The sequence below is a fragment of the Phoenix dactylifera genome, chromosome 2 (assembly GCF_009389715.1).
Source record: "Phoenix dactylifera cultivar Barhee BC4 chromosome 2, palm_55x_up_171113_PBpolish2nd_filt_p, whole genome shotgun sequence".
Classification (NCBI taxonomy): domain Eukaryota; kingdom Viridiplantae; phylum Streptophyta; class Magnoliopsida; order Arecales; family Arecaceae; genus Phoenix; species Phoenix dactylifera.
This window is the reverse complement of record NC_052393.1, coordinates 28592198-28605413: the sequence shown is the minus strand read 5'-3', so window position 1 is coordinate 28605413 and position 13216 is coordinate 28592198. Positions and strand designations below refer to the sequence as shown.

General features: G+C 45.1%; 1 protein-coding gene across 1 annotated transcript; it reads right to left on the bottom strand.

The window, feature by feature from the left end:
• Positions 1–10992: 10992 nt before the first annotated feature.
• Positions 10993–13216, bottom strand: LOC103717030 (L-type lectin-domain containing receptor kinase IV.2-like). Its single transcript, XM_008805261.4, has one exon. It carries the CDS (start codon positions 13190–13192, stop codon positions 11186–11188), a length of 2007 nt encoding a protein of 668 aa, XP_008803483.3. The 5' UTR covers positions 13193–13216; the 3' UTR covers positions 10993–11185.

Genomic DNA, 13216 nt, shown 5'->3' with positions numbered 1-13216 from the left:
GATGGGGATTTTCTTTTGAGCAATTCAGTGGTTATTGGCCGCATATCATGATGTGCAACCATGGACCTGTTCAAACTTGGCGTCCATCAAACAGCAGGAGCTAATTAATTATGGGAGGTAGACATCTCATTGAAGAGTAGCAGTCCTTGGGTAGTACATCCATCGACATCCCATTTAATGTTGAAGGATTGTTCAGGTTACCGCAGCAGCAGACAAGACTTGTTTGCACAAAGGCCACACAAGTTCTTATGGATGAAAATGCTAAACCTTCTCCTGGGTCTTTCTTTGATATTTCTGAAAGCTAAGAAACGTAAGAGATCTAAAAATATGTCATGATACTTATTTTCCCAAAGAAGAGACCTCAGTTCATACACTGGAATCAGATTTTTGTTTTTGAATTTTAAATGCAAGGCTGATATTGTACCACTTGCTAACTTCTCCACTATAGAAGAACTTTATTTTTACTTTTCCTTTTTGAACTAGGATGGATAGAACCCTGGGTCGACATCAGGGTGAGGTTGGGATCAAACCTTGGTCTCTTGTGTCAATGTGGCAAGAGTCTTTACAAGTTCCAACCTATAAGAAGCTTTAACTCGTATCAGGTTTTTAATCGGACTATCTTTCAAAGATTACCATTCATTTTTGTCATGTAACAATGGAAAAATGCAAACTTTCACATGCCAGTCTCTCTTGGCCCGCCGCAGGAATGTCACTTTAAAACACTCTGACAAAATGGGCGATCATTACATTCATTTACTCCATAATTCATGAAAATGAGTGTGATAAGATCTTCATTTATTCCTTATATATAGTTCATTTCGATGAATGCTGCCGCAAGTAATTTAGCATGTAACTATTTTTCAGGCAATTGCTAAAGATCTTGTGGTAAGAGCTGGACTGTCCAAGGCCCTAAATGATAAGAGTCTGTTACCTGTTCTATAGGTAAGTGCGTATTGTTAATCCTTGGAACTAGATTCCTTGAAAATGAACCGAAGAATATGACCATTCAATGTGATTTAGGCAGAATAAGGAGAACTATCATTTTACTCCCTTTTTTCTCTCATCTAGCAGGCTACCCTCAAAAAATTTTTCTTCTATTGCCGATCTTTGGAATCTATGTAATATAACTTCGATTTTTTAAAATTTTTCAGAAGACGCTAATCTTTTCATGAAGACTTGGAATGGAAAAGACTTATGGTAACTGTAAACCTAATTCAGCTGATAGATATCCATGACAAACCATTTGGGAAGATGGAGAGCTCAACCCCAGGTGCTAAAGCATGAATGTTTTGCACCCTGGTTTCTTCATTGACCCCTGTAAATTTCTAAAGCAGGAGGGACTTTATCTGCCCTGCCTACTCTGCCTTGTGGAAGTCTTTAGCTAATGTTGTGGTGAGTGGGAGGACGAGAAAGAAGAACATGTTCTTTGGAAAAGCATGACTTTGGTCCAACTTTGCTTGCCTTCTGCAATATGAGAGATTCCTTCGCTGGTTATGATATTAGTAACATAGAAGTGCCATTGGTTTCCCGTGCCTACCCACTTCATGAACCATAAAGGCTTGGAAACTTGGGAGAGGAAGAGAGAGTAATGAAGGGCCCATGTGATGGCTAGAAGTCTTTTCTGATGCACCAACGACTAGAAGTCTTTGCTTGCAAATATAGTTGTCACTTGGAAAGTTCAGAGAGGACAAGTGAGGGGTCATGCAACAATTAGAAGTATCATATATTTTGGGACAGGACAATTGATAGTATTATATTTTCAGCATGTGCGAGGCAATGATAGTATCACATTTTTAACCTGTGATGGGGCAATCGATAGTATCACATTTTCAACCTGCGACGAAGCAATCAATAGTATCACATTTCCATCCTGTGATGGAAAAAAAAAATTTATTATTTTTTTATTGCTTTTTTTGATGATAGAAAAATTTTTTCCATTCCATAAGATCATTCGGGATAAAAAACCCTGGAGAAGGACGAGTGAAAAACTGAAGTACGTTAAGGCTTCTTTATCTCTATCTGTTCCAGTAGCAGCAGCAGAAAGAAAGTTCGGGCGGTAAGCAAAAAGGGGGCTCCCTTGCCTGGGAAAGGTAGTATCACATTTTCAGTCGGTGACGAGGCAATCGATAATAGCAAGATAAGTCCAAAGCTCTGGTTCAAATCATCAAGTTCACGTCCACGCATCATTTTTTTTTTATTTCTCACTTTGGACTAACTACGGTTACATTTCCAGCCCGTAATGAGGCAATCATTATAACATTGTTTGTCCAGAGCACCACATCCATTTGTCCGATTACGCAAGTGTAAGTTATGCTCATATGTGTATCCATCATACCATCAATCACAAGCCTATTTGATCAAAATATAACTTAATACAGAAACCATCATAAAACTATTATTACTTCTTGCTTATCTTGATCATTAGTATATTATACATATATAGGTACAAAAATATTTATATCATGCAGTTCGGTATTGTCACGCCCCGAGCCCGAGGCGCGGCAGACGCCGCACGCCCGCACGGCGGGCCGCGTAGACGTGCAAGGCATCGGATTACATCAAAGCAAATACAGATGTTCAAGACTTTATTTAAGGATTAATAGCAGATGCTTAAAATTGACAAAATACTTAAAATCATTCAAAAGCAGTCTTACAAAATTCCAAAATAACATATGCCAACATAATTCAAATATCCAAACTAAACTAACTAAAATGCCAATAACTGAAGAATCATCGAAATCTCTAACGCACTCCCCAATCCCGTGCGATCAAGCCTCTGGATCTGAAAAATGGAGAATACAGAGTAATGAGCTACACTAGCCCAGTAAGCAACAAAATACCCCAGAGTGGGGTCAGAGCATATCAGATCAAAATACAGGATAATGTTTGAAACAAATCACAAATAATATCATTTTTGTTTTTATAAAACTCTGATATCATAATCTCAACATGATAGGCTACGGCCACGTAACCCAGCGGCATGGGTTGCACAGAGTGCCAGAAACCACTATTATTAGTCACCGGTGGAAACGGTGTCCAGAAACCACTATTCTAATCACCGGTGGCGCGGTGTCGAAACCGGTTCCTCACAGAATACAAGTCGACAGGTCCAACGTATAATCCCCATTGGCGGGGCCAGAGCAGAATAGAACAGATCATAGCCATGCTGAGAATATATATATATAAAAACAGATTTCATAAATTTTTCAGTCATAGTTTACGGATTTCAGAGCAAAATTTTCAAATGAAATGCCAGACCCATTTTACTAAATACAAAACATATTTCAGAATTTAATATATTTATTTGAAAATCACACTTGAAGTATTAAGTCACTTACCTCTTCTCGCTTGATTCCTACTTCAGGTAGACGGATCAGGTTCACCTGTTAAAGTTTAATTAATTCTTTGTTAATGTCAGAATTAAGCAAAAAAAATTCAAAAATAATATTATTGGACACGGCCCAACAGGGCCCATAGTTAGCCCATAATAGGCATGGCCCGATAGGCCCATATTGGGCACGGCCCAATGGGTTCGGGTTTCGGGTTCCGGATTTCGGATCCGGGTTCGGGTTCCGGGCTTGGGTCTGAACTGGGCCCAAGTTGGGCCCACAAGGATACTGCCCCACTGGGCCCAACCGGACTGGACTGGGCCGAAGTTGGGCCTGCAGGGGACTGGGCCGAAGTTGGGCCTGCAGGGGACTGGGCCCAAGTTCGGCCTGCAGGGGACTGGGCCCAACGGCCCAGTTTGGCCCGTGATGGGCCTCCTCCTTCCCCAAACCCCCCCCACGAATAGGGGGAGAAGGAGAGACGGAGGAGAGAGGGAGGGCCGGCGGGGTGGCCGGCCTGGGTGGCCGGAGGCTGACGCCCGGTCGACGGCCAGCCGACCGCAGTGGTGGCCGGCGGCCGCTGCGGCGACCGGTGTGAAGGAGCAACCAGGAAGATCTCGGTTTGGGGCCGAAACAGGGAAAGAAAGCATCATGTTATTTGGCATGGGAACGAAGGCAAGGAGGAGGGATGCTCACCGGCGGTCGACGGAGGTGGTGGGTCTCAGCCAAGGGAAGCTCGATCCGGTGTCAAGCGGCGGCGGCGGCGGCGGTGCTTTCCGAAGAGGAAGGAGGTCTCGAAACAGGGGAGGCTCGGATGGTGGTGGTGGTTGATCGGGCGGCACGCCGGCCGCTTGGGAGGTAAGAACAGAGGGAGGAGAGGGAGAGGAGAAGGAGAAGAGGAGGGGGTTCGGTGGTGCCCTAGGGAAGAAGTAGATGGGGCTTTATAGCCCCATCGCAACCGTTCTCCGCCGCGAAAATCGCGGCGGTCAAGCGAGATCCACGGCCGTGAATCGGCCGTGGATGGACTAGGAGGGGCGCCGCGGGACTCTCGCGGCGCCCTTGCCTTGTTTGCCCTTCCGGAGGAGCCGGAGAGGATCGCCCACGCGATCCTCTGTTCCGGCTCCTTCCCCAAATGAATCGGGGCTGAAGTCGGCGAGGGCTGCCGACTTCAGCCCCGTGTCTCACATTCTTCCCCCCTAAAAAAAATTTCGTCCTCGAAATTTAACATACCTTAGCTTGCAAAAAGGTCCGGATATTTTTCCTTCATCTCGTCCTCCAACTCCCACGTGGCCTCTCGTTCTGAGTGATGGCTCCACTGGATCTTAACATAAGGAATCGTGCGCCTCCTCAACACTTGCTCTCTTCTATCAACCACACGTGCAGGCTGCTCAGGATATGTCAAATCTTCTCTATCTCATGTTTAGTTCCTTCTGGGTAAAAAGGTATTTCAAACTTTTGTGATCAGTGTACACCTTACAAGATTCACCATATAAATAATGTCTCCAAATTTTTAATGCAAACACAACAGCAGCAAGTTCCAGATCATGAACGGGGTAGTTCTCCTCATATGACTTTAATTGTCGGAAAGCATATGCAATAACCTTATCATTCTGCATCAGTACACAACCCAATCCTTTCTTTGAGGCATCACTGTAGATAGTATAACCTTCGCCACTAGAAGGAAGGGTAAGGATGGGAGCGGACACCAAACGTTGCTTAAGCTCCTGGAAGCTCTGTTCACATTTATCTGACCACTCAAACTTAACTCCTTTACGAGTTAGTCGAGTCAAAGATGCAGCAATAGAGGAAAAATTCTCAACAAATCGTCTATAATATCCTGCTAGGCCCAAGAAGCTGCGAATCTCAGTAACACTATTGGGTCTGCTCCAGTTGACCACTGCCTCGATCTTCTTTGGATCCACATAGATACCCTCTTTAGATATTACATGCCCTAGGAACATCACACTGTCTAGCCAGAATTCACTTTTCTTCAACTTACCATACAACTGCTCTTGTCTTAGGGTTTCCAGTACTAACCTCAAATGTTGCTCATGCTCGGCCTGGCTCCCAGAATAGATCAAGATATCATCAATAAAGACTACTACAAATTTGTCCAGAAAGGGTCTGAACACCCTGTTCATCAGATCCATAAAAGCTGCAGGGGCATTTGTCAGTCCAAAAGGCATGACCAAAAATTCATAGTGCCCATAGCGAGTACGAAAAGCAGTTTTAGGCACATCTTCAGCCCTTATCTTTAATTGATGGTACCCAGAACGAAGATCAATTTTAGAGAATATCTGAGCACCCTTTAACTGATCAAATAAGTCATCAATTCTTGGTAGAGGATACTTGTTCTTTATTGTTGCTTTATTTATCTCTCGATAATCAATACATAATCTCATACTACCATCTTTCTTCTTTACAAATAAGACTGGAGCTCCCCAAGGTGAAACACTAGGTCTGATGAAACCCTTATCAAGAAGATCCTGCAACTGCTCCTTTAATTCTTTCATTTCAACTGGAGCCATTCTATAGGGGGTCTTAGAGATTGGTGTGGTACTAGGAATTAAATCAATTGCAAATTCAATTTCTCTATCTGGTGGCAAGCCAGGAAGGTCTTCCGGAAAGACATCAGGGTATTCATTCACTACTCGAATATCTTCCAATCTTTGATCTGATTGTCTGGTGTCAACCACTGTGGCAATATACGCCATACTCCCCTTTCTAAGCAGCCGCTTAATTTGCATAGCGGAGACAACTCGAGGGGAGGTATAAGCACCACTCCCCACGAAGCTGAATTCGGTATCTCCGGGGATCTGAAAGTTTACCTGTTTCTCATGGCAATTAATAGTGGCAAATTGTGATGCTAACCAGTCCATACCGAGGATTATGTCAAAGTCATGCATATCTATAACTATTAAATCAGCAGGCAAGTCTCTACCTACAATCCGAATTGGACAAGTCTTGCAGACCTGATTACCAATCATCCCACTCCCTGCAGGAGTGCTAACATGCAGATCATACTCTAATTGCACACAAGGCAGGTCATGTTTTTGCACAAATGTAGATGACACAAAGGAATGCGTAGCACCAGAATCAAATAGTGTATGAGCATAAACAGAAGCAACTGGCAATGTACCTGACACCACCGTGTTGGATGCCTGAGCATGCTGCTGAGTCAGTGCATAAATACGACCCTGTGTGCGCAGTCTCCCCCCTTTCTGCTGCTTAGGAGAAGAAGGCTGAGCTGACTGAGCCAGAGCAGGAGAAGCTTGCACTTGCTGGTTTCTTGAAGTTTGAGGCCTCTGAACTGATCGAAGGTCCTGTTGAGGACACTCAGCTACTTTATGACCCTGCTGGCCGCATCTAAAACAGGCACCAGATAATCGTCTACAGTGTTCAGTCTTATGCATACCACCACATGCATCACACTTCTGCTTCTCTTGCTGAATAGTCTTTCCATCAGATCCTTGCTTCCCTGATTGCCAAGATTGGTTATGTGATTTTGCAGTTTTGCTAGAATTCTGTCCACTGCGAGCATCATAATCTCTGCTTCTCTTCTTTTGTTTCTTATCTTTGGCATCATAGGTTTCTTTCCAGACAATTTCCAGATTCTTAGCCCTGTCTACCAGATCATCATAGTTTGTGGAGTTTATTGCGGCCAAACTCCGACGTAAGTGAGGCTTCAATCCTTCTTCAAATCTCCTCATCCGAGACTCTGCATCCATGACGAGGGTGGGAGCAAACCGAGATAGCCTGTCAAACTCTGCCTCATACTCATCCACAGTCATAGTTCCTTGATTCAGATTGAGAAATTCCCTCTCTAGCTCCCTCAGACGACTGGAGGGAAAATACTTGGAGTAGAATGCTGTGCGGAATCTCTGCCAGGTAAGCGCCTCATGCTCGGGTGCCAATGTGCGCTCCACAGACATCCACCAATGATGAGCTCGGTCCTGAAGCATATAGGTGGCAAATCTGACCTTCTCTTCATCGGTGCACTCCATTGCCCTGAAGGCTTTCTCCATTTCATTTATCCAGGTTTCGGCCTCTTGAGGACTAGTGGTGCCTTTAAAAGCCGAAGGTGCCATTCTCTTGAATTCTGCTATACTCCTTCTTTGCTCAGGAGGAGCAACATCCTGCTGGACTGGTTGCTGAGGTTGTTGCCTCTGTTGGCGTACTAACCCGACGACCTCCTCGATCAGTTCGAGCACCCGAGTTTGATTTCCGGCGGCAGCTTCTGGAGTTGATTGACCCTGGGTCCCTGAGTTATGCGGTGCCTCGCCCGCTTGGTTAGTAGGGGCTCTTCCCCGAGGGCCCCTGACCATCCGATTCAGGCTATGGACACGACGAGGCGGCATTCTGATTCAGTAAAAATATATAGATATTATAAAATCATCCAAACAGAATAATACGAAATAGTTAATAAAATAAATAAACATTATCCCCTTATTCTGGTTCCTACCCATCTCTTAACCTTTCTGACGGATCCTACGAATCCTAAAACTTAGGCTCAATATAATTGTTTCAGTTACAATCCCTAGTGATCTTAAACCTGAGCTCTGATACCACCAAATCTGTCACGCCCCGAGCCCGAGGCGCGGCAGACGCCGCACGCCCGCACGGCGGGCCGCGTAGACGTGCAAGGCATCAGATTACATCAAAGCAAATACAGATGTTCAAGACTTTATTTAAGGATTAATAGCAGATGCTTAAAATTGACAAAATACTTAAAATCATTCAAAAGCAGTCTTACAAAATTCCAAAATAACATATGCCAACATAATTCAAATATCCAAACTAAACTAACTAAAATGCCAATAACTGAAGAATCATCGAAATCTCTAACGCACTCCCCAATCCCGTGCGATCAAGCCTCTGGATCTGAAAAATGGAGAATACAGAGTAATGAGCTACACTAGCCCAGTAAGCAACAAAATACCCCAGAGTGGGGTCAGAGCATATCAGATCAAAATACAGGATAATGTTTGAAACAAATCACAAATAATATCATTTTTGTTTTTATAAAACTTTGATATCATAATCTCAACATGATAGGCTACGGCCACGTAACCCAGCGGCATGGGTTGCACAGAGTGCCAGAAACCACTATTATTAGTCACCGGTGGAAACGGTGTCCAGAAACCACTATTCTAATCACCGGTGGCGCGGTGTCGAAACCGGTTCCTCACAGAATACAAGTCGACAGGTCCAACGTATAATCCCCATTGGCGGGGCCAGAGCAGAACAGAACAGATCATAGCCATGCTGAGAATATATATATATAAAAACAGATTTCATAAATTTTTCAGTCATAGTTTACGGATTTCAGAGCAAAATTTTCAAATGAAATGCCAGACCGATTTTACTAAATACAAAACATATTTCAGAATTTAATATATTTATTTGAAAATCACACTTGAAGTATTAAGTCACTTACCTCTTCTCGCTTGATTCCTACTTCAGGTAGACGGATCAGGTTCACCTGTTAAAGTTTAATTAATTCTTTGTTAATGTCAGAATTAAGCAAAAAAAATTCAAAAATAATATTATTGGACACGGCCCAACAGGGCCCATAGTTAGCCCATAATGGGCATGGCCCGATAGGCCCATATTGGGCACGGCCCAATGGGTTCGGGTTTCGGGTTCCGGGTTTCGGATCCGGGTTCGGGTTCCGGGCTTGGGTCTGAACTGGGCCCAAGTTGGGCCCACAAGGATACTGCCCCACTGGGCCCAACCGGACTGGACTGGGCCGAAGTTGGGCCTGCAGGGGACTGGGCCGAAGTTGGGCCTGCAGGGGACTGGGCCCAAGTTCGGCCTGCAGGGGACTGGGCCCAACGGCCCAGTTTGGCCCGTGATGGGCCTCCTCCTTCCCCAAACCCCCCCCACGAATAGGGGGAGAAGGAGAGACGGAGGAGAGAGGGAGGGCCGGCGGGGTGGCCGGCCTGGGTGGCCGGAGGCTGACGCCCGGTCGACGGCCAGCCGACCGCAGTGGTGGCCGGCGGCCGCTGCGGCGACCGGTGTGAAGGAGCAACCGGGAAGATCTCGGTTTGGGGCCGAAACAGGGAAAGAAAGCATCATGTTATTTGGCATGGGAACGAAGGCAAGGAGGAGGGATGCTCACCGGCGGTCGACGGAGGTGGTGGGTCTCAGCCAAGGGAAGCTCGATCCGGTGTCAGGCGGCGGCGGCGGCGGCGGCGGCGGCGGTGCTTTCCGAAGAGGAAGGAGGTCTCGAAACAGGGGAGGCTCGGATGGTGGTGGTGGTTGATCGGGCGGCACGCCGGCCGCTTGGGAGGTAAGAACAGAGGGAGGAGAGGGAGAGGAGAAGGAGAAGAGGAGGGGGTTCGGTGGTGCCCTAGGGAAGAAGTAGATGGGGCTTTATAGCCCCATCGCAACCGTTCTCCGCCGCGAAAATTGCGGCGGTCAAGCGAGATCCACGGCCGTGAATCGGCCGTGGATGGACTAGGAGGGGCGCCGCGGGACTCTCGCGGCGCCCTTGCCTTGTTTGCCCTTCCGGAGGAGCCGGAGAGGATCGCCCACGCGATCCTCTGTTCCGGCTCCTTCCCCAAATGAATCGGGGCTGAAATCGGCGAGGGCTGCCGACTTCAGCCCCGTGTCTCACAGGTATATAAAGATACTTACCTCTTTTCTAATAATTCAAACAGACTACCGTGATCTATGAACTGAAGTCCACTGAACCCTGCTCAATATCCTCTTGCACACAAGATTGTTTTTCTATAGAACCAAATCAACATAAAAAATTATCTGAAGTATCCGACATCCCAAAACCCTCTACCGATCTACTAAAAGGGCCCACCATCACGTAGTAACCTAGGACTACCCTCTGAGTCCCTTTAACCAAGAGAAGAAACAGAAAGAGAGAGAAACTAGAGAATAAAATCTATGAAAATATATTCATATAGGAAGACAAACGAGGCCGGCTAGATGTTAATGCCCAATTATTTGAATTAGTCAGTACAGTGTAACTCAATCCATCTAATCAAGAATCATATATCAAATTAAGGGAATAGATCAGCGGTTATCAATTATAGGTCCAATGGTGACTGATAACAATCGGGTGTAGGATAGATATTGTCAACTAGTTAGCAGAGTCTGACAATTTGGGTTAGTCTGCTCTGGCCAATCCAACTAGTGAAATCGTGAAACAAGAATCAGACTATGATACAGATAATACAATAGAGGGCTCAAGAAGCCTCTAAATAGAGGCGTCGCAATCGGAATCCGGAGTTATATTGCATCTGGTGAGATCGGGAAAAAGAAGACTCCCATTGGAAATCCACTTCCTCAACAGGCACGTGTGCGGCACATGCCAATTTCTGTTTTTTTTTTTCTGTGGGTTTTGTGCCAAATCCAACTGGGCCGATCAAATGGACCAGGCCCAATTCCCTTAAAAGGCCTGGTTTTACATTATAGCCCTTTATTTGAAGAGAATAATAGATGTTCGTTTAATCTGGAATCTGAGAGCTCATTCTTACTTGAAGGACATGGCAACATTTTTCTTCACTAACATTAACAGTTATTTTTCCACGAAATATAGACCGGTGCAAGCATTCTCCCAGACAGTGTTTAGCGTAAGCTAAAGAGGCTGAATGACTTGCTCAGAATTACTTGGTGCTCAGAGCAGTTTGTGTTCATCTTTAAATGAGAATAAAGGATGAATATGACCAGTTGATTGGATGTTATTTTAGGTCTCTCAGTGAAGTGAGAAGAGAGGAAATGACAAAATATACCACTTACATTCAAATTCCACTAGTTACCTAAATTCAAGAAAATCAACAACCTTCAAAGGGGATTGGCTCTTGGCCGGTGGATGGAACAGTTTACAAGGGAAACTACTGATATTATGGTTCTTCTAATTCCTCAGCATGCTCTGGTGATGAAATAATGATGCCCCTCCCACCCTTGGGCATTTGCGGCAGCGAAAGATCACCATCCAAGAACTGCATCACTTGGCGCATGGTTGGTCTTGTTCCAGGCACAGGATGTGAACAAAGCAATCCAATCTTTACGATCATTTCTACTTCCCCCAGATGGTAATCACCTCCCAGTCTTGCATCTGTAACCTCTAGAATTACTCCATTCCTCCAACTCCTCCACACCAAGTCCACCAAATGAAGGTCCGGTGATTCTTGTTGCATTATTGGTCTCCTTCCACAGACAACCTCAAGTACGAAAACTCCGAAGGCGAAGACATCAGTGCTCGTAGTTGCCCTGCCTGTTTTAGTGAGCTCCGGAGCTATATAACCGAAAGTTCCCACCACACGAGTGATTTGGGGATCGCTACCATGATCATACAATGTTGATAGTCCAAAGTCTCCCAACTTTCCATTCATTTCACTGTCCAGCAAGACATTGCTTGCTTTTATGTCTCTGTGTACAACAATCTGCTCCCACTCTTCATGCAGGTAGAGCAAACCTGACGCCACACCTCTGATAATTTTTAGTCTCTGACTCCAGCCAAGTGTCGTTGGGTTGTTTGCCTCGTAGAGGAACTTGTCAAGACTTCCATTGGGCATGAACTCATAGACCAAAAGGACTTCCCCTTTCCTACGGCTATAGCCAAGAAGCTGGACCAAATTGCGGTGACGGAGCTGACTGTTACTCGCAATCTCCCCAACAAACTCCCTCATTCCTTGCTTAGAATCATGAGAAATCCTCTTCACTGCAATTTCAGTTTTAGAGGTGGGCAGCTCGCCTTTGTAAACTCTTCCAAAACCGCCAACACCCAAAAGATTTTTCTCGGGAAAGCCTTTGGTAGCCTTGTATAGTTCTTTATATGAGAATCTATGAGTTCTATTTTCTAGCTCCCACTCTTCAAGAACCTCAGCATATCTTGCCTTTCTTCTTATTATGTAAGCAATACTGCAGGCGGTTATAGTTATGAACACCACTACTCCTAAGGACAGCCAAATTATCAAAGATGTTAGGTTTCTTCTATGCTTTTTCAAAGGAAGTGAAGGAAGGCTGGACAGGTTGAGGGCAGCCGCTTGCCCATTCATCTTAAAGCTCCAACCCAGAACATAATGGGATGTTAGAATGGAGCCTGTAGAAGAAGAGAAGCCAATATACATGGTTTCTAAAATTACCGAGGAGAGATTAACGAAAGAAGACAGCAATGGATGGCTTGGTTTTGGCACACTGATGGGGGATATTGTTACATTTAGCTTCTTCTCTGGATTGCTATAATCTACCCACACCTGCATAGGTTCCCCGCTTATAAGGCTGAGTTTCTTAAACTTGTCAATTTTCTCAACGAAATATGATGCCGGCGCGGCGTCTGTCGACCTCAATCCATTGACATCAATTCCGACATGGTTGCTGTCAATATCTCCAAACTCCGGATTAGAGATGGTGTCTAGCTCAACCGCAAGGACATGATTTGATGAATTGCCATTATTGGCAGAGTTGAAGAGACCAAGGTATTGGTTGGGCATAGCCCCAGGGAGCCCCCTGGTCGGAGAGAGCACAAATGCAAGTCCGTGGCCACTCACATCTGGATGTTCGGGGAGTATTGCAAAAACGAAGCAAGTAGAGAAAGAGTAAATATTACCCTCGGAGGTGTTCTTGAAATGCAGTGGCACTTTGTGGAATGCATGTCCTTGCTGATTCCTTGTAGTGTTGGTTAATATCAGGAGACCATTGGGTGTGATCTCTGCTACGCCATCAAGGTACAACTCACTCCTTTGAAATCCATTGTATGTGAATTCATCATATTTGGTTGCTGAGATTCCTGTAAGCAGACATACCACCAAAAGTAAGGATAGTTTTCGATCCATTTGGAGAAGAATGGGGATTTTCTTTTTGAGCAATTCAATGGTTATTTGCCACACATCATGATGTGCAGCCATGGATCTATTCAAACTTGGCGTCCC

Excerpts from the sequence above, each read along its gene's own strand:
- LOC103717030 (XM_008805261.4), bottom strand. The coding sequence starts at position 13,192 with ATGGCTGCACATCATGATGTGTGGCAAATAACCATTGAATTGCTCAAA.